The sequence below is a fragment of the Schistocerca serialis genome, chromosome 11, assembly GCF_023864345.2.
Source record: "Schistocerca serialis cubense isolate TAMUIC-IGC-003099 chromosome 11, iqSchSeri2.2, whole genome shotgun sequence".
NCBI classification, from domain to species: domain Eukaryota; kingdom Metazoa; phylum Arthropoda; class Insecta; order Orthoptera; family Acrididae; genus Schistocerca; species Schistocerca serialis.
In genome coordinates this window covers 190,378,111-190,400,067 of record NC_064648.1, presented here as the reverse complement: position 1 = coordinate 190,400,067, position 21,957 = coordinate 190,378,111, and the positions used below count along the sequence as shown (strand labels likewise).

Genomic DNA, 21,957 nt, shown 5'->3' with positions numbered 1-21,957 from the left:
CATTCCAACTCACGTATCATATCTGCCATACTCTCTCCCCTATTACGTGATAATACAAAACGAGCTGCCCTTTTTTGCACCCTTTCGATGTCCTCCGTCAATCCCACCTGGTAAGGATCCCACACCGCCCAGCAATATTCTAACAGAGGACGAACGAGTGTAGTGTAAGCTGTCTCTTTAGCGGACTTGTTGCATCTTCTAAGTGTCCTGCCAATGAAACGCAACCTTTGGCTCGCCTTCCCCACTATATGAGGTGTTTCCAACTGAAGTTGTTCGTAATTTTTACACCCAGGTACTTAGTTGAATTGACAGCCTTGAGAATTGTACTATTTATCGAGTAATCGAATTCCAATGGATTTCTTTTGGAACTCATGGGGATCACCTCACACTTTTCGTTATTTAGTGTCAACTGCCAATTGCCACCTGCCACCTGCCACACCATACAGCAACCTTGTCTAAATCGCTTTGCAACTGATACTGGTCTTTGGGTGACCTTACTAGACGGCACATTACAGCATCATCTGCGAACAACCTAAGAGAACTGCTCAGATTGTCACCCAGGTCATTTATATAGATCAGGAACAGCAGAGGTTCCAGGACGCTTCCCTGGGGAACACCTGATATCACTTCAGTTTTACTCGATGATTTGCCGTCTATTACTACGAACTGTGACCTTCCTGGGAGGAAATCATGAATCCAGTCGCACAACTGAGACGATACCCCATAGGCCTGCCACTTGATTAGAAGTCGCTTGTGAGGAATAGTGTCAAAAGCTTTCCGGAAATCTAGAAATACGGAATCAACTTGAGATCCCCTGTCGATAGCAGCCATTACTTCGTGCGAATAAAGAGCTAGCTGCGTTGCACAAGAACGATGTTTTCTGAAACCGTGCTGATTACGTATCAATAGATCGTTCCCTTTGAGGTGATTCATAATGTTTGAATACAATATATGCTCCAAAACCCTAGTGCAAACCGACGTCAATGATATAGGTCTGTAGTTCGATGGATTACTCCTACTACCCTTCTTAAACACTGGTGCGACCTGCGCAATTTTCCAATCTGTAGGTTCAGATCTATCGGTGAGCGAGCGGTTGTATATGATTGCTAAGTAAGTAGGGAGCTATTGTATCAGCGTAATCTGAAAGGAACCTAATCGGTGTACAATCTGGACCTGAAGACTTGCCCGTATCAAGCGATTTGAGTTGCTTCGCAACCCCTAAAGTATCTGCTTTTAAGAAACTCATGCTAGCAGCTGTTCATGTTTCAAATTCTGGAATATTCCATTCATCTTCCCTGGTGAAGGAATTTCGGAAAACTGCATTCAATAACTCCGCTTAAGTGGCACAGTCGTCGGTAACAGTACCATCGGCACTGCGCAGTGAAGGTATTGACTGCTTCTTGCCACTTGTGTACTTTACATACGACCAGAATTTCTTCGGATTTTCTACCAAATTTCGAGACAATGTTTTGTTGTGGAACCTGCACGGTGTCGTGGTTGCACAGACGGACCTGGCCACGGACGTCGGGAGAGAAGTTTCAGACCGTGCAGCCTACTGGGCACAGTTTGAGACGAGTCATGACATCCTGTGGTTGCACAAAAAGCATTATTCAACATTGTGGCATTGCTGACAGAGTTCCTCTGAGCCATAGTCTATAGGTAGCGGTCATCCACTGCAGTAGTAGCCCTTGAACGGCCTGACTGAGGCATGTCGTCAACAGTTCCTGTCTCTCTGTATCTCCTCCATGTCTGAACAACATCGCTTTGGTTCACACTGAGACGCCTGGACACTTCCTTTGTTGAGAGCCTTCCTGGCACAAAGTTACAATGCAGACATGATCAAACTGCAGAATTAACCATCTAGGCACGGTTGAACTATAGACAACAGGAGCCATGTACCTCCTTCGTGTGGAATCACTGGAACTGATTGGCTGTCAGTCCCCTCCATCTAATAGGTGCTGCTTATGCATGGTTGTTTACATCTTTGGGCACTTTTAGTGGAGCTCTGAACAGTCAAAGAGACTGTGTCTGTGATACAATATCTTCAGGAGTTCTGGGAACCAGGGTGATGCAAAGCTTTTTTTTTTAATGTGTGTATATGATTTAATATACAGTTTGGAAGGTAGGAGATGAGGTACTGGCAGAAGTAAAGCTTTGAGGATGGGGCACGAGTTGTGCTTGGGTAGCTCAGGTGGTAGAGCACTTGCCTGCGAAAGGCAAAGATCCCGAGTTTGAGTCTCGGTCCAGCACACAGTTGTAATCTGCTAGGAAGCTTCATATCGGCGCACACTCCGCTGCAGAGTGAAAATGTCATTCTGGAAACATATGTTACCTGCCATATCATCCTATTAGAAATATCTTTAAAAACAGTAGTTCTGAGTGCATTTTTGAATGGATATTTTAAATATGTATTTTTATAATGTATTTTGAAAGATATTTTGATTTTTACAGATTTACTTGTATGTTCCTTTTGTGCTGTCATATCTGTGTCATCGTTTACTGCTGTACTTTAAACACAGTTTAAACACAATTTTAAGTACTATAGTAGAGCCACATTAATCTTTAGGCCTGTCAGCCAACTTTAAACGTAAATCACCATACTGGAAGGAGAATATGTAATTCATGTGATGTCAGTGTAAGTTTCCTGTATTGCCTCAATTTTTATCTTTTACAGTGTATATTATGATGGTGCTCTTGTTAATCTGAAGAGTGAAACCAGTCAATACAAAAAAAGTGTGACTTGTGGCTGTTTTCAAAAATCTAATTTGGATATTACATAATTAGAAAATCTGGCCAAATGGAAACACACTATGAGGCCTCTGCAGGTGCTGATAACGCTTCTCATATGAGTACACAGCTTCTCTGTCTCCTTCACAGTGACCATTTAATGTCCAAATCTGCCGGCCGCGGTGGTCTCGCGGTTAAAGCGCTCAGTCCGGAACCGCGTGACTGCTACGCTCGCAGGTTCGAATCCTGCCTCGGGCATGGATGTGTGTGATGTCCTTAGGTTAGTTAGGTTTAAGTAGTTCTAAGTTCTTGGAGACTGATGACCACAGAAGTTAAGTCCCATAGTGCTCAGAGCCATTTGAACCAGTTTGTCCAAATCTGTTCATGCCTTTTTTATATCATACCAGACAAAACATGAAAAACAGTAATTTACTCTGATGGCCATTCTAACAATTTCGTGTGTGTGTGTGTGTGTGTGTGTGTGTGTGTGTGTGTGTGTGTGTGTGTGTGTCTGTGTGTGTGTGCGCGCGCACACGCGCGCATGTACATGTGTGTGTGTATGTGTGCTCTGTTACATTAACATCTGATCAGTCTTCAGAGTGCTTTACTTTCTTGGCTGGGCAGTGTATATAATTATTGTCCTTGTCTCCAGTAAAACTTATAGCAATATATTAAAGTTTCTTTCCAATTTTTTCTCAGTAAATAGGTATTTAAGTATCTAATTCCCTGGAACAAACATAAATTAGATGCTTTGTTTCAGTAACAAATTCAGTTCTTGTTACATAATGTCTAAGGTAATTTGAGATAATTTTGTGATAGAGCAAGGAGTACTGGTAGTCTTGTGTGAAGTTTGAAAAGTAGTGGAGAGGTACTGGCAATTGTCTGACTGTGAAGACGGGGTGTCAACTGTACCAGGATAGTTCAGCCAGGAAGAGCAATCCACTGAATGGTGACATTTCAGGTTTGAATCCTGTTCTGCACCAAGTTTTAGTCTGCCAGGAAGTTCCAAGTTGGTACAAATTACAATGCAGTTGCGGTAACTGAACTGAGAGGTATTTGACAAGAAATCAGACACATGTCGGTCCATCCTCTCTTTACCCAAGTCAGCGCTGTCACAGTCTCCTGTGCCGGATGTAATGCAGCTGCCCTCAGAATGACACGAGCACTTCATTTGCAGCTGATGCCATTGTATGTGGTGGACACAATGAGCGGCATGCCGGGCTTGCCGGGCCTCTTCATCGCTGGCATCTTCAGTGGTTCCCTGAGCACCGTCTCGTCGGCCGTCAACTCGCTGGCTGCCGTCACATTGGAAGATTACTTTAAGATGAGGCCTACTGCAGCTGCGATGAGAGGAATATGTGGGCTATGGGTGGATAGGTGTCATATGTCCCTGTATTGAAAACAGCTGATGTATGGTGTTTGTGCACCAATATGTGTGTGTGTGTGTGTGTGTGTGTGTGTGTGTGTGTGTGTGTGTGTGTGTGTGTGTGTGTGTGTGTGTTTTTAAATGCATCAACTGGATGGGCCTACTTTCTTATTTATTTTGAATTGTAAATCATTTTGGTTGTCTGGAGCCTGGTTTGCACTGGAGAAGATACAAGAGAATGAGCATCTGCCAAGATATGTTCTGTCTTTTGTAAATGGCACATAAGTGAACAGCCTTAGATTACATTTGGTTCACAGTTACTTACACTCACACGTGTTTGACTGGTTGAATTGGAGTGAGTGAGAAATATGATAAGTAGATAGTTCCAAAGCTCTTATAGGTCCAGCTGGGGATGTGAGAATGATGATAAATCCATTACATGCTTCTATCAGGTGGGAACGGAGCCAATAAGTACAAGCTTTGATGTTTCTTCTTGTTAAAAAAGAAAAGCATAATATATTTCTGCACAAGTAAACAAGTATAAATGTGTGTCTATTGTGCTGAGTAAACTAAAAATGTACAAAATATTTTATCATTCTCTTTGCTTAAGAGCATAGTAGCTGTAATTAAATTGATGATGCCTGTCGTTTTAGAGGTTTTTAGTGTTAGACCTGAATAAATAAAAATCTTTTCCATTGATTATGCAATCTCTCTTCTAACTCATTTGACACATTTACATACATTATTAATCATACTTTCACATTATAATCATTATACGTACTATAATAAAATACTAGAAGTGCTTTGTGTAAGTCACTCTAGATACCAGAAACTGAGATAAAGCAGCTACTGAAATATAAAAGTTTTTAAACACAAATGTATCAAGTTGCAAATAACCACAGTGTAACTGCTAGACGTTTTTCAGGTTGCTCATTGGTAAGTAGTACCTGCTCTTAAACTTCCTACTCAGTTGCAACGAGACTCCTGCAAAGTTGTCAGATATCACTAAGACTGCCATCCGTGCTTCTTGACAGAGCAGGCGAGCCACCGACCTCCACACTCTGTTAACTGGCACAGACATTAAACACCTTGTCACCGACTTGCGATTCCACCACCCTTCGACCACTGTCCGTAGATGCTAATGACCTTAGTACGCCAAAATCCAATGAGCTGTGCAGTTTCCACAGTGCTCGTAGCCACTTGTTCTCACATCACATACCTACAGTGCACCAGGCGGCACTGAATCTGGCAATAGGCAGCGGCCTCACAATTTTGGCTTACCAGTGTAAACACGGATTACTGTCAAGATACCGTGAGCAGACTGCCGAGAGACCACCGCCGGAACGTTGCGGAGACAGGTATCGGTTCCTGTGTTAGTGCAGGGGCTCTGCATATGTGGTCTCTAGCCAGTTGTGCGATTGCCATTCGTGACGAAATGGTGATGCAGTTTTGTTGTGTTCGGCAGCCACTGTACGTGCGGTACCGGGGCCACCCACTGGCGGAGTCGCGGTCGCCACTTGTGGGGAAGTTGCTGGCACTGATGTTCGGACTGCTGTTCCTGGGACTGGCCTTCATGGCGCAGTTCCTGGGTGGCGTGCTGCAGGCCAGCCTCACGATATTCGGCGCTGTCGGCGGACCCGTGCTCGGCTTCTTCTCACTCGGCATGTTCCTGCCCCACGCCAACGAGCCGGTACGTACTCCTCATCCTGCTGCCTCGCCAGACACTCTGTAGAGAGGTCTGGTGTGTAGAACTCAGGTGCCGAGATATACTGGTAGTGAACTCACTTATCTACAGGGTGGATCTTTTGGCCTATCTCTTGTTATTGGCACTATGATGAAATAACTGAAGTAAAGCAGAATACTTTAACATGAGGATAAACCAAAAGAATTAAAAAAATCATTACCATGAGACCGAATTATTGAAACCAAAACAGAAAGACCCAAAGCACCTTCAAAGACAGAAAAAACAAAACAAAAAATAACAGGAAAGAAATAATCATAATCAAATTCAATATGAAAAACAATAATTAATATAAACAAAGAAAGAACAATATACTGCAATCTCAGAAGAACCATTAATAAATGTTTATGTTTAGAAGAAACACCAGCAAAATAAACCAACAAAAAAGTAAAAACAGAGAATATAAGCATTAGTTTCAATAGTTTAAAAAAAAAAAAAACGCCAGTCTTGTAAACCGGAGATAAGTCTAGGCCCCACTTTTGAAACTTCAGAGGTGGAAAGCTTCCATCATCGGTCCCCAAAACCGATGTTTTAAATAAACTAACCCCTGAAATGATTAAAATAATAATTATATCACTATCAAATGCAATATTAATTTTATTAAATTAAGACATCCAATATCAATAATACTTTCATTATCCTCCAAACTTTCTTAGTTTGATTAATAACAGGAACAATAATGGAAAGATATTGACTATCATATATTTTATTCTTAACATTTCTTGGTGGTATATTAGTCCTATTTATTTATATTACAAGAATTGCATCAAATGAAATATTTCAACCTAAATCAATTACCATAATTATTACCCTAACAATATGGGGATTTATTATATCAATATTAATTATACTAGACATAACAAAATTTATAGACTTCTGCAAAAATACTGAACCATAAATATTGATAATTCATCAATTACCAAGAAATAACAATATCTTTAGAAAAATTATATAATAGACCAACATTCATTATTACAATAATAATAATAATTTATTTTTAGCACTATTAGCAGTAGTTGAAATTACTAGTATTAACCAGGGGCCTATTCGTAAAATAAGATAAATTACTAATGAATAAACCATTACGATTAAGACATCCTTTAATTAAAATTATTAGCAACTCTTTAATTGATTTACCTGCACCAACAAATATTTCATTTGATGAAATTTTGGGTCCCTGCTAGGGTTATGCTTAGTAATTCAAATCGTAACTGGACTATTTTTAGCTATACGTTATACATAAAATATTGAAATAGTATTCAGTAGTGTAGTACACATCTGCCGAGACATAAATAATGGTTGAATTATTCGAACTTTACATGCAAATGGAGCATCTATATTCTTTATTTGTATTTATTTGCATGTAGGATGAGGAATTTACTATGGATCTTATATATACATACACACCTGAATAATTGGTACAGTAATTCTATTCTTAGTTATAGCAACTGCATTTATAGGATACATTTTACCTTGAAGTCAAATATCATTTTGAGGTGCAACAGTAATTACTAATTTATTATCAGCAATTCCATACTTAGGGACAGACTTAGTTCAATGAGTGTGAGGATAATTTGCTGTTGATAACGCAACATTAAATTGATTCTTTACATTTAATTTTGTATTACCATTTATTATTGCAGCTATGGCAGCAATTCATTTATTCTTCCTTCATCAAACAGGATCTAATAACCCATTAGGGCTAAATGGAAATATCAAAAAAATCCCATTTCACCCATACTTTACTTTCAAGGATTCTATCAAATTGGTATTAATAACATCATTATTAATTATATTATGTTTAATTAACCCCTACCTTCTAGGAGACCCAGATAATTTTGTACCCGCTAATCCTATTTGCATATGAAATTCTACGATCAATTCCTGACAACTTAGAAGGTGTTATTCCATTATTCTAATCAATTAGAATCTTAATAATTTTACCATTCTATAATAAAACACCATTCCGAGGTATCCAATTTTATCCTATTAATAAGATTCTATTCTGAATTATAGTAGCTGTTGTATGTCTATTAACCCGAATTAGTAAATGACCAGTTGAAGAACCTTACATCATAACAGGACAAATCTTAACAATCATCTACTTTACATACTTCTTAATTAATGTAGATGTTGCAGACGCATGAGATAAGCTAATTAAGGAATAAATAAGTTAATTAGCTTAGGAAAAGCATGTGTTTTGAAAACATAAAACTAGAAGTTTAACTTTTCTTAAAAAATTTCACTAAATAAATGAGATAAATAAAATCTTTAAACCAACAAAGAAAATAAAAAAAATTGAAAGATAAAGGTAAAAAACTTTTTCAAGCTAACGGAACTGTGGTAAGGTACCCCGAACTCAAATAAAGCCAAAAGATATAATAGCAAGCTTAATAAAAAATATAAAAGAATAAGAATCACCCCCAAAAAATTAAAGCTAATAATATTCTTATAAAAACAATTCTAGTATACTCAGCTAAAAAAATTAAAGTAAAACCACCTGCTCCATATTCAATATTAAAGTCCGAAACTAACTCAGATTCACCTTCAGCAAAATCAAAAGGAGTACGATTAGTTTCGGCCAAACAAGGAGCAAAACAAGCTAAAGCTAAGGGAAAAGATATAATAATAATTCAGCAATAAAGCTGATAATTTATAAAATTTATGTTAAAACTACCAATTAAAATAATTAATGCTAATAAAATCAAAGCTAAACTAACTTCATATGAAATTGTTTGAGCAACAGAATAATTTGAATTAGAATACCACCCAGCACTTATAACGGTATAAACACCTAATCTAGTACAACACCAAAAAAACAAAAATCCATAAGAAAAAGAACACATATAAGTTAAGTAAGGGAAAATTACTCAAACAACCAAAGAAATCATTAAATTAAAAACAGGAGAAAAATAATAAAGTACATAATTAGATACAATAGGAATTGGCTGCTCCTTACAAATAAACTTAATAGCATCGCTAAAGGGCTGTGGGATTCCTACAAAACCTACTTTATTTGGACCCTTACAAATCTGAATATAACCTATAACCGCTCCAATTAAGTTAAGAAAGCAACACTAACTGAAACACAAATAACAAATAAACGAAAATTTAAAATAAACATAAATAAATCATAAAGTATCTATACCATTTGTAGAAAAAATCTACATAAATGAATTCTAAATTCAACACATTAATCTGTCAAAATAGTAAATTAATTAATATTAATCAATATAGTCAAAAATATTTTAACCATATGGTCCTTTTGTACTAATATGGATTAATAGTCTTAGGATAGAAACTGACCTGGCTCACGCCAGACTGAACTTAGATCATGTAGATTAGATTAGATTAATACTAGTTCCATGGATCATGAATACGGTATTTCGTAATGTTGTGGAACGAGTCGAATTTTCCAATACATGACATAATTAGGTTAATTTAACAACATACTTAAGTTAATATAACAACTTTATTTTTTTGTTTTTATTTATTTTTTTATTTAAAAATTTTTTTTAATATTTTTGTTTTGGTTTTTTTTCTTTTTTTTCTTATTTTATATCTAAAAATTCCTCTATGGAGTAGAAGGAGTTGTCATTCAGAAATTCTTTTAATTTCTTCTTAAATACTTGTTGGTTATCTGTCAGACTTTTGATACTATTTGGTAAGTGACCAAAGACTTTAGTGCCAGTATAATTCACCCCTTCCTGTGCCAAAGTTAGATTTAATCTTGAATAGTGAAGATGATCCTTTCTCCTAGTATTGTAGTTATGCACACTGCTATTACTTTTGAATTGGGTTTGGTTGTTAATAACAAATTTCATAAGAGTATATATACTGAAAAGCTACTGTGAATATCCCTAGATCCTTAAATAAATGTCTGCAGGATGATCTTGGGTGGACTCCAGCTATTATTCTGATTACATGCTTTTGTGCAATAAATACTTCGTTCCTCAGTGATGAATTACCTTAAAATATGATGCCATATGAAAGCAATGAGTGAAAATATGCGCAGTAAGCTAATTTACTAAGATGTTTATCACAAAAATTTGCAATGACCCTTATTGCATAAGTAGCTGAACTCAAACGTTTCAGCAGATCATCAATGTGTTTCTTCCAATTTAATCTCTCATCAATGGACACACCTAAAAATTTGGAATATTCTACCTTAGCTATATGCTTCTGATTAAGGTCTATATTTATTAAAGGTGTCATACCATTCACTGTACGGAACTGTATGTACTGTGTCTTATCAAAATTCAGTGAGAGTCCGTTTACAAGGAACCACTTAGTAATTTTCTGAAAGACAGTATTGACAATTTCATCAGTTAATTCTTGTTTGTCAGGTGTGATTACTATACTTGTATCATCAGCAAAGAGAACTAACTTTGCCTCGTCATGAATATAGAATGGCAAGTCATTAATATATAATAAGAACAACAAAGGACCCAAGACTGACCCTTGTGGATCCCCATTCTTGATAGTTCTCCAGTTTGAGGAATGTGCTGATCTTTGCATGTTATGAGAACTACTTATTTCAACTTTCTGCACTCTTCCAGTTAGGTACGAATTAAACCATTTGTGCACTGTCCCACTCATGCCACAATACTTGAGCTTGTCTAGCAGAATTTCATAATTTACACAATCAAAAGCCTTTGAGAGATCACAAAAAATCCCAATGGGTGGTGTTCGGTTATTCAGATCATTCAAAATTTGACTGGTGAAAGCATATATGGCATTTTCTGTTGAAAAACCTTTCTGGAAACCAAACTGACATTTTGTTAGTACTTCATTTTTACAGATATGTGAAGCTACTCTTGAATACATTACTTTCTCAAAATTTTTGGATAAAGCTGTTAGAAGGGAGATTGGACGGTAATTGTTGACATCAGATCTATCCCCCTTTTTATGCAAAGGTATAACAATAGCATATTTCAGTCTATCAGGGAAAATGCCCTGTTCCAGAGAGCTACTACACAGGTGGCTGAGAATCTTACTTATCTGTTGAGAACAAGCTTTTAGTATTTTGCTGGAAATGCCATCAATTCCATGTGAGTTTTTGCTTTTAAGCAAGTTTATTATTTTCCTAATTTCAGAGGGAGAAGTGGGTGAGATTTCAATTGTATCAAATTGCATAGGTATGGCCTCTTCCATTAACAGCCTAGCATCTTCTAATGAACACCTGGATGCTACTATATCCACAACATTTAGAGAATGATTATTAAAAATATTTTCAACTTCTGACTTTTTGTTTGTAAAGTTTTCATTCAATTTGATGGTAACACTGTCTTCTTGTGCTCTTGGTTGACCTGTTTCTCTTTTAATAATATTCCAAATTGTTTTAATTTTATTATCAGAGTTGCTGATTTCAGACATGATAAACATACTCCTGGATTTTTTAATAACTTTTCTTAATATAACTCAGTAGTTTTTATAATTTTTTATAGTTTCTGGGTCACTACTCTTTCTTGCTGTCAGATACATTTCCCTTTTCCAGTTACAAGATATTTTTATACCCTTAGTAAGCCATGGTTTGTTACAAGGTTTTTTACGAGTATATTTAACTATTTTCCTGGGGAAGCAGTTTTCAAATGCATTTACAAAAATGTCATGAAATAAATTATATTTTAAATTGGCATCAGGTTCACGGTACACCTCATCCCAGTCTAACTGCTGTAAGCTTTCCCTGAAATTAGCAATTGTTAAATCGTTGACTGAACGTACTATTTTGGAGGACTGTTTAGTATTGCTGAATGGAGCTATGTCATATATTGTAACTAGCTGTGCACCATGATCAGAAAGACCATTCTCAACAGGCTGAGCTTTTATCTGGTTAAACTTATCTTGGTCTATAAAGAAGTTATCTATCAGTGAGCTGCTATCCTTTACCACCCGAGTAGGAAGATCAATAACGGGTGTCAAATTGAAAGAACCGAGTAATACTTCAAGGTCATTTTTCCTATTACCCTCTTTCAGAGAATCTACATTGAAGTCCCCACAAATAATAATTTGCTTCCCCCTGTCTGACAGATAGCACAACAAGGAGTCCAAATTTTTCAGAAATAGATGAAAATTTCCTGATGGGGACCTATATACAGTTACAATTATAAATGTGCCTTTATTTAATTTAAGCTCACAGGCACATGCTTCTGTATGTTTCTCTACACAAAACTTTTTTGTTTCTATACTTTTTGCACAATGATAACTTTTGACATATATGGCAACTCCTCCTTTCTCCATATTTCCTCTCATTACATGTGCAGAGAGCTTATATCTACTTAAATTTATCTTATCCATATCAGTAACAATGTGACGCTCAGACAGGTATAGTATATCTATTTCATTCTCAGCTTCTAAATCTTCTAAACAAACCAGAAGCTCACCTACTTTATTCTTTAAACTCCCAATATTTTGATGAAATATACTTACATTATTTTTAATTATACTTTTATGAGAACCTTTCCTTATTCTAACATTTGCAGTACTCTCCTGTCTGAGTTTCTCATTGTGCTTAGGCCTATTTCCTATACCAGTGGTCACATGGTGTTCAGAGAGGCAGATTATGTCAATTGGGTTGGGTGACTTTAATTCATCAATGCAATTACCTGGGACTGAGATACAACTTGGTGGAGATAAAATTTCTGGTGATTGGTGAAAATTTATAATTGACAGCTGTGATCGGTGATCCAATGTGTTAGAATTGTGCTGTTTAATTTCTTTCCTAAACTGAAGATTTGTTTCAATCCTGACCTCTCGTAGAACTTGACATCTTTATGTCTTACCTATCCTAAAAAAGGTGCTGCTCCAACACCTGTAACCACTGATATTTTACCATTCATGGCAGTGCCTCCTCCCCTTAAATTTCCTGCTATTACCCCAGCCAGTTTCCCCTTCCCTTTCCTGTTGAGATGTAGGCCGTGCCTGGTATAGTTCCACCTACTGAGATGATCAACAGGAACCACACCAATATGAGCCCCCGCACCCGACCCAAGCAGCTGTTCCAACTCCAAATTAACTCTCCCAACAGAAGAGTTCAAATGAGGCCGGTCATGGCGTCTCAGGACAGATACAAACTCAACATTGGTGTGTCTCGATGCCGACGCAATCTTTACCAGGTCACACTCTATACTGTTTCCAGGATCTCTGTCGATGCTGTTCCCTGGCCCTCCCACAATAACCATGGTATCTTCCCTGGTAAATCCTTTACAGAGTGAACCTAAATCCTCTGTCACCTGATCCAGACTAGCACTTGGTTTGAAAAAAATTTGTGACCTGGTATTCTGGTCCTAATTCCTCCTGCAGAAGTTGGCCTACACCTCTGGCATGAGAACTGCCTAACAACAAAACTTTCTTCCTTTTCGATGACTTTCCTACATTCTTTTTCAATTTCCTATTGAAAGTTTGTTGTGTCCTGTCTACACCTACCTCTGCTTGAGGCTCATCAGTTTCTAACTGAAGCAACAGGTCAAACTTATTTTTGACATTCACCACAAAACTGTCAGACTTAGTTCTAGGCCTGTTCCTTCTGCTACCTGTTGCCACTTCCCACCTCTCCTTGCCCTTCTCCCTCCTTAACCTGTCCAAATCATCCTTAGCCTGATCTAGCTCAGCCTGAAGGTCAGCAATTTTCCCCTCCTGTTCCACTATCTTCCTATCTCTGCTGCAAATCCTACATAACCACTGATGAGCCTGATCCACTTTCCCAATACCCACGCCAATGCAGTCCCCCCCAGTGAAAAAAACTACTACATCCATCACACCAAACCCCGGAACTAACAATTCTACGGCAAGTCAGGCACTTCTCACTCATGGCAAAAATAATACTTTAGCTAGAATAAATCAATTAAATTACCGAAAATCAAAATAGACGTTACAAGAATTAAGCCTATTCACAAATGTATATAAGCAAGTTTCTGATTTAAAATTCCGCTGTTTTTCTGAGATCTGTATTAAAACAATGAAGGTATATGCTATTTATTATATATTTCACTCGATGGAATGAAAAAAAGGACAATTAAACGAGATACTTTAACTTTGATTCTCCAAAAACGTTACGAGAAATAGGCCTATAAACAAATGTATATAAGCAAGTTTCTAATATAAAGTTACGCTGTTTTTCTGAAATCTGTATTAAAACAATGAAGTTATACGCTATTTACGATAGTTTACTTATTTGTTACCGAGAAACTAGTTAAATTACCGTGAAACAAGAAACAAACACGTTTACAAAATTTAAGCCTAAGCGCGACTTCACGAAGTTACGATCTTTTCGTGTTTTCTGAAAAAATACGCAAAGAAAAGTCAAACCTTTAACGGCAAGACTAAACGATACACTAATGCACTTATTTAATTTGTTGTCGGCGTTAAACTAAATTATATTCCTGTCTAAATCACTTAACTTTATGGAAATGGTTTCTGGCGTCACTTACTCGGCGGCCATCTTGGAAGCACAGTAAGAATTTAAGGGTTGAACAGACCTAATCACTGGGCTCCTGCAACCAAAATTTTTCTTAATCCAACATCGAGGTCGCAATCTACTTTGTCAGTATGAGCTCCCAAAAACAATTACGCTGTTAGCCCTAAGGTAACTTAATCTTATGATCATAAATTATGGATCAAAACAACAAACATTAATCAATGATATGATAATGAAGAGTTTATTTATTCTTCATGTCACCGCAACAAAACATCATCATTAAATGTAGAAAGACAAACAAAAAACTATATAAAAGTAAAATGATAACCTCTATGGGGTCTTCTTGTCCTAAAGAAGAATTTAAGCCTTTTGACTCAAAAGTGAAATTCAAAAATTTTTTAAGAGACAGTTGATTTCTTGTCAAGCCATTCATTCCAGCCACTAATTAAGAGACTAATGATTATGCTACCTTTGCACGGTCAAAATACCGCGGCTCTTTAAAAATCTGCTCAGTGAGCAGGCCAGACCACAAAGAATTTCAAGAGGACATGTTTTTAATAAACAGGTGAAAATCAATTTTACTTAGTTCCTTATAATAAATTTACAATGCAAAAATTTTATACACATAAATATACTAATTCTGTCATTATTACAAAGATTTTAAAATTAAATCAAGAATCTTAATAAAAAACCTAAAATAGTTATTAAATCAAAATATAAAATAATGAACTAAAACGTAATCTCAAACATATATGGTTTAAAGCTTACTATTATATTTTCAAAAACAAATTATAGGTTAATAACTTCAAAGCTTATCCCTTAAAGGATAAATAAGTTAATATTTATACTTAAAAAATTAAATAAACACAACTAACTTCAAAAAATTAAATTTTTTTCTTAAGAAACTAGATATCTTAGGAAACGATTAACATCTAATTTCTATAAATAATTTAATAATAATTATGATACATTAACTATAAATTATTTATAAATAAATCCAAAAATGAGACAAGTAAAATAAATACTAAAATTTTGATAAATCCTGATACAAAAGGTACAATACATAAAATCTACTTTAAAAATTTCAAATAATATTTCACAAAACATTTACATTACCAATACGCTATAATTTAAAAATCAATTCTATAAAATATACTAAGACAAAAGCTAACAAAATTATTTATATTAAATAAAGTAACAAAAAATAAATGTAATAAAAAAATAATCAAGATATCCTGGTTTGCACAGAAAAATTTTCAGTGTAAGTGAAACACTTTACTGATGAGTTATATCTTGTACCTCTTCCTAGATATACTTTCCAGTACATCTACTATGTTATGACTTATCTCATCTAAATTGAAGCTATTTTAAAATAATCAAAGTAGAATAATCAATAATGAGAGCGACGGGCGATGTGTACACAGCTCAGAGCCAATATCAGTTAAATTAAATTACTATCAAATCCACCTTCATTAACAGTATTTCACCATCAAATCCGTTATAAACAAAAGTCTTAACTACAAGCTGCACCTTGACCTGAAGTATTTAATAATTATAAATCTTGATAATTATAACTCTAAAAAGATTCTCTGATAACGGAGATATACAAACAAATAAACTAAGTAGAGTAAATCATGTATTATCAATCACGGGGTAGGTTCCTCTGAATGGAATGAGATACCGCCAAATTCTTTGGATTTAAAGACCTTAACTAACAGTACCCTGGTAAATACAATTAACATTTAAAATAATAGGGTATCTAATCCTAGTTTATTATTTAAATTTCACAGATTTATAAAAAGAGCTACAAATAAATTTTAACATTTCACCTTACAAATTTACATTTTAGCCCTAATAATACAAACAACTGTTCTAACCAGTAATATTCACTTGTATCAATCATATAACTGTGGCTGCTGGCACGAATTATGCCGATACTAAATCAATTGCTAAATCCAAAATCACTTGATAATTAAATCAAAATACTGCAAAAAGAACTTTTAGTTTAACAAAACTTACATATAATACAAAGAAAACGTGGATAAACAAGCAAGAATAAAACTTTTAGGAACAAAAAATAAGAAATTTAAAAATTAACCAAAATAGGAAAAAATTAAAGATACAAATATGTAAGAAAAAGAATAGAAATATTAGCAAAAAAAAAAAAAAAAAAAAGCAGATCCCCTTTGTGACCACAACTTGTCTATTGTATATAAATAAAGATATATATGGAACTCATTTACCAATGTATTGTATTCTTTCTTATTTAATCTTTCTTTTCACGAATAATAAAGAAAGGTTAAATAATATAATAAATATATTAGAAACAATTATGTAAATTAATGTAATATGTTATTAATATAAAATTATATTAAGTTAACTTAAATATTAGTTAGTTGACTAATCTAATTATTGACAATTTATTAATTATATTATTATAATTGATATAATTATTTACATTAACATAATATTTTATATTTAATATTATTAATTTTTTCATTATATCTTATTATAATAATATTTAATATTAATTTACATATTATTATATATTTTATAATGTAATAATTTATTTTAAGCTAAAAACATAAGTATCTATAATCATCGGTAAATAAATTTATTGAAATAATCACTTAATGATAATAAAATAAACTTATAGGAATTTAAATTTAATTAAATGTAATATATTAATATAAATTATTGATTGTATATATATATGCTTTTGTCTGTGTATGTGCGGATGGATATGCATGTGTGGCGAGTGTATACCTGTCCTTTTTTCCCCCTAAGATAAGTCTTTCCGCTCCCAGGATTGGAATGACTTCCTAGCCTCTGCCTTAAAACCCACATCCTTTCGTCTTTCCCTCTCCTTCCCCTCTTTCCTGATGAGGCAACAGTTTGTTGCGAAAGCTTGAATTTTGTGTGTATGTTTGTGTTTGTTTGTGTGTCTGTCGACCTGCCAGCACTTTCATTTGGTAAGTCACATCATCTTTGTATATATATATACATATACATATATATATATATATATATATATATATATATATATATATATATATATATATATATATATATATATATATATATATATATATATCTCTAAAAACAAAGATGATGTGACTTACCAAATGAAAGTGCTGGCAGGTCGACAGACACACAAACAAACACAAACATACACACAAAATTCAAGCTTTCGCAACAAACTGTTGCCTCATCAGGAAAGAAGGAAGGAGAGGGAAAGACGAAAGGATGTGGGTTTTAAGGGAGAGGGTAAGGAGTCATTCCAATCCCGGGAGCGGAAAGACTTACCCTAGGGGAAAAAAGGACGGGTATACACTCGCGCACACACACACATATCCATCCACACATATACAGACACAAGCAGACATATTTAAAGACAAAGAGTTTGGGCAGAGATGTCAGTCGAGGCAGAAGTGCAGAGGCAAAGATGTTGTTGAATGACAGGTGAGGTATGAGTGGCGGCAACTTGAAATTAGCGGAGATTGAGGCCTGGTGGATAACGGGAAGAGAGGATATATTGAAGAGCAAGTTCCCATCTCCGGAGTTCGGATAGGTTGGTGTTAGTGGGAAGTATCCAGATAACCCGGACGGTGTAACACTGTGCCAAGATGTGCTGGCCGTGCACCAAGGCATGTTTAGCCACAGGGTGATCCTCATTACCAACAAACACTGTCTGCCTGTGTCCATTCATGCGAATGGACAGTTTGTTGCTGGTCATTCCCACATAGAATGCGTCACAGTGTAGGCAGGTCAGTTGGTAGATCACGTGGGTGCTTTCACACGTGGCTCTGCCTTTGATCGTGTACACCTTCCGGGTTACAGGACTGGAGTAGGTGGTGGTGGGAGGGTGCATGGGACAGGTTTTACACCGGGGGCGGTTACAAGGGTAGGAGCCAGAGGGTAGGGAAGGTGGTTTGGGGATTTCATAGGGATGAACTAAGAGGTTACGAAGGTTAGGTGGACGGCGGAAAGACACTCTTGGTGGAGTGGGGAGGATTTCATGAAGGATGGATCTCATTTCTGGGCAGGATTTTAGGAAGTCGTATCCCTGCTGGAGAGCCACATTCAGAATCTGATCCAGTCCCGGAAAGTATCCTGTCACAAGTGGGGCACTTTTGTGGTTCTTCTGTGGGAGGTTCTGGGTTTGAGAGGATGAGGAAGTTGCTCTGGTTATTTGCTTCCCAGAACCTCCCACAGAAGAATCACAAAAGTGCCCCACTTGTGACAGGATACTTTCCGGGACTGGATCAGATTCTGAATGTGGCTCTCCAGCAGGGATACGACTTCCTAAAATCCTGCCCAGAAATGAGATCCATCCTTCATGAAATCCTCCCCACTCCACCAAGAGTGTCTTTCTGCCGTCCACCTAACCTTCGTAACCTCTTAGTTCATCCCTATGAAATCCCCAAACCACCTTCCCTACCCTCTGGCTCCTACCCTTGTAACCGCCCCGGTGTAAAACCTGTCCCATGCACCCTCCCACCACCACCTACTCCAGTCCTGTAACCCGGAAGGTGTACACGATCAAAGGCAGAGCCACGTGTGAAAGCACCCACGTGATCTACCAACTGACCTGCCTACACTGTGACGCGTTCTATGTGGGAATGACCAGCAACAAACTGTCCATTCGCATGAATGGACACAGGCAGACAGTGTTTGTTGGTAATGAGGATCACCCTGTGGCTAAACATGCCTTGGTGCACGGCCAGCACATCTTGGCACAGTGTTACACCGTCCGGGTTATCTGGATACTTCCCACTAACACCAACCTATCCGAACTCCGGAGATGGGAACTTGCTCTTCAATATATCCTCTCTTCCCGTTATCCACCAGGCCTCAATCTCCGCTAATTTCAAGTTGCCGCCACTCTTACCTCACCTGTCATTCAACAACATCTTTGCCTCTGCACTTCTGCCTCGACTGACATCTCTGCCCAAACTCTTTGTCTTTAAATATGTCTGCTTGTGTCTGTATATGTGTGGATGGATATGTGTGTGTGTGCGCGAGTGTATACCCGTCCTTTTTTCCCCCTAGGGTAAGTCTTTCCGCTCCCGGGATTGGAATGACTCCTTACCGTCTCCCTTAAAACCCACATCCTTTCGTCTTTCCCTCTCCTTCCTTCTTTCCTGATGAGGCAACAGTTTGTTGCGAAAGCTTGAATTTTGTGTGTATGTTTGTGTTTGTTTGTGTGTCTGTCGACCTGCCAGCACTTTCATTTGGTAAGTCACATCATCTTTGTTTTTAGATATATATTTCCTACGTGGAATGTTTCCCTCTATTATATATATATATATATATATATATATATATATATATATATATATATATAAAACAAAAAAATAAGCAAATTGGAACAAATTAATTCGAAATAACCAAAACAATAAACAATCGAATTTCCAAAAAAAAGCTTTTAATTATATATTAAATAAATGAAGTGCCTAATTAAGGGGTTACCTTGATGGGGTAAATTAAGTAAATAAAAATTACCTTCAATAAACAAATTACATAAGATAGAATTGAACTACCTCCTTTAGTACCAAAAACTAACATGCATCATCATACACCAAAATGTAAAAAGGTAAGCTAATCAAGCTAATGGGTTCATATCCCATTTATAGAGGAATCATTCCTCTCCTTTTTAATGACCAACAACTCTAAAAAAATCCTCTTCCTATCAACATTAATGATAGGAACAACCCTGTCCATTTCATCAAATTCCTGATTTGTAGTTTGAATAGGACTTGAGATCAACTTACTTTCATTTATTCTGCTTCTAATGAGAAATAAAAATATAATGATAAATGAATCATCAATTAAATATTTTATTGTCCAGGCAGTAGCATCGACAATACTATTATTTTCAATTTTGTTGATTCAAATAAAGTATCCAATAGGATGGGAAACAAAATTTATCCCCTCAATAACAATTAGATCTAGATTATTATTAAAGATTGGAGCTGCACCTTCTCATTATTTATTTCCAGAAGTAATAGGTGCTTTAAGATGAAATAACTGTTTAACATTAATAATGTGACAAAAAATTGCCCCAATAATAGTACTATCATATTGTATTCAACTAAGAACCTTTAATTGAACCATTATCATTTTAAGAATCGTTATTGGGGAAATAGGAGGCTTAAATCAAACATCTCTACACCAGCTTCTAGCATATTCTTCAATTAGATACTTAGGGTGAATAATTAGATCTCTAACAGTCAGAGAGAACATCTGAGAACTATACTTTATTATTTATTCACTACTAACGCTGATCATGGTTTGCCGGACGATGTGACCGAGCGGTTCTAGGTGCTACGGTCTGGAATCGCGCAACCGCTATGCTTGAAGGTTTGAATCCTGCCTCAGGCATGGTTGTGTGTGATGTCCTTAGGTTAGTTAGGTTTCAGTAGTTCTAAGTTCTAGGGGACTGATGACCACTGAAGTTAAGTCCCATAGTGCTCAGAGCCATTTGAACCATTTTATGATGGTTTTATTATTCAAACAAATAAATCTATTCGTTATAAACCAGATTTATTCAGCTAGAAACATAAAAACTGAAATTAAATTCATAATATTCTTATCTTTTCTATCTCTAGGTGGTTTACCACCATTTTTCTTGGATTCTTACCAAAATGAATTGTAATACAATCATTAATAGAAAACAACATAACAACTATTATAGTTGTATTAACTATAATTACACTTCATTATTACATGCATATTAGATTCTCAGCCTTAATTATGTCATATACCGAAAATTCATGATCTATAAAGATAAAGTATAAAAAATCAATAATTATTCTTCCTATAACCATAATAATTTCAACAATAGGCTTGCTTTCAACATCCACCTTAATGTCATTGTACTAAGGACTTAAGTTAATTAAACTAATAACCTCCAAAGCTATAATTAAAAGAATAATCTTTTAGGCCTTAGTAAAACTTTACACTTCTAGAATTGCAGTCTAGAATCATAACTGAATATAAGAGCAGAGTATGGTAAGAGAGAAAATATGTCATAAGTAGATTTACATTCTACCACCTAAAATTCAGCCATCTTACTGCAAGAATGATTATTCTCAACAAACCATAAGGACATTGGTACTTAATACTTTCTGTTTGGAGCATGGGCAGGAATAATAGGAACATCAATAAGAATACTTATTCGTGCTGAACTTGGTCAACCAGAATGTCTAATTGGACATGACCACATTTATAATGTTATTATTACAGCCTACGCATTTGTAATAATTTTCTTCATAGTAATGCCTATTATAACTGGTGGATTTGGTAATTGACTTGTACCATTAATAATTGGTGCACTAGATATAGCATTCCCACGAATAAATAATATAAGTTTTTGATTACTACCACCTTCATTAACCCTTCTTCTTACATCTTCTATAGTAGGTAATGGTGCTGGTACAGAATGAACAGTTTACCCCCTCTATCAGGAGCTATTGCACACGGGGGCACATCTGTAGATTTAGCCATTTTTCTACTACACTTAGCAGGTGTATCATCAATTCTTGGTGCAGTAAACATCATTACAAAAGCAATTAATATACGATCAGAAAGCGTAACTTTAGACCTAACACCTTTATTTGTTTGGTCTGTAGCTATTACAGCTCTCCTTCTTCTTTCACTTCCAGTTTTAGCAGGAGCTATTACTATATTATTAACAGACCAAAA

The 21,957-nt window shown here is 35.9% G+C and overlaps 1 protein-coding gene across 1 annotated transcript in view; it reads left to right on the top strand.

Annotated features, from left to right (window-relative positions):
* LOC126426635 (putative sodium-dependent multivitamin transporter) overlaps nucleotides 1-21,957 on the top strand; it is a 69,971-nt gene that overhangs the window by 38,658 nt on the left and 9,356 nt on the right. Inside the window, exons 7-8 of the mRNA XM_050088523.1 lie at nucleotides 3,905-4,063; nucleotides 5,559-5,783. Of these exons, the coding sequence (XP_049944480.1) occupies nucleotides 3,905-4,063; nucleotides 5,559-5,783 (384 nt within the window). The remainder of the gene's footprint in view (nucleotides 1-3,904; nucleotides 4,064-5,558; nucleotides 5,784-21,957) is intronic.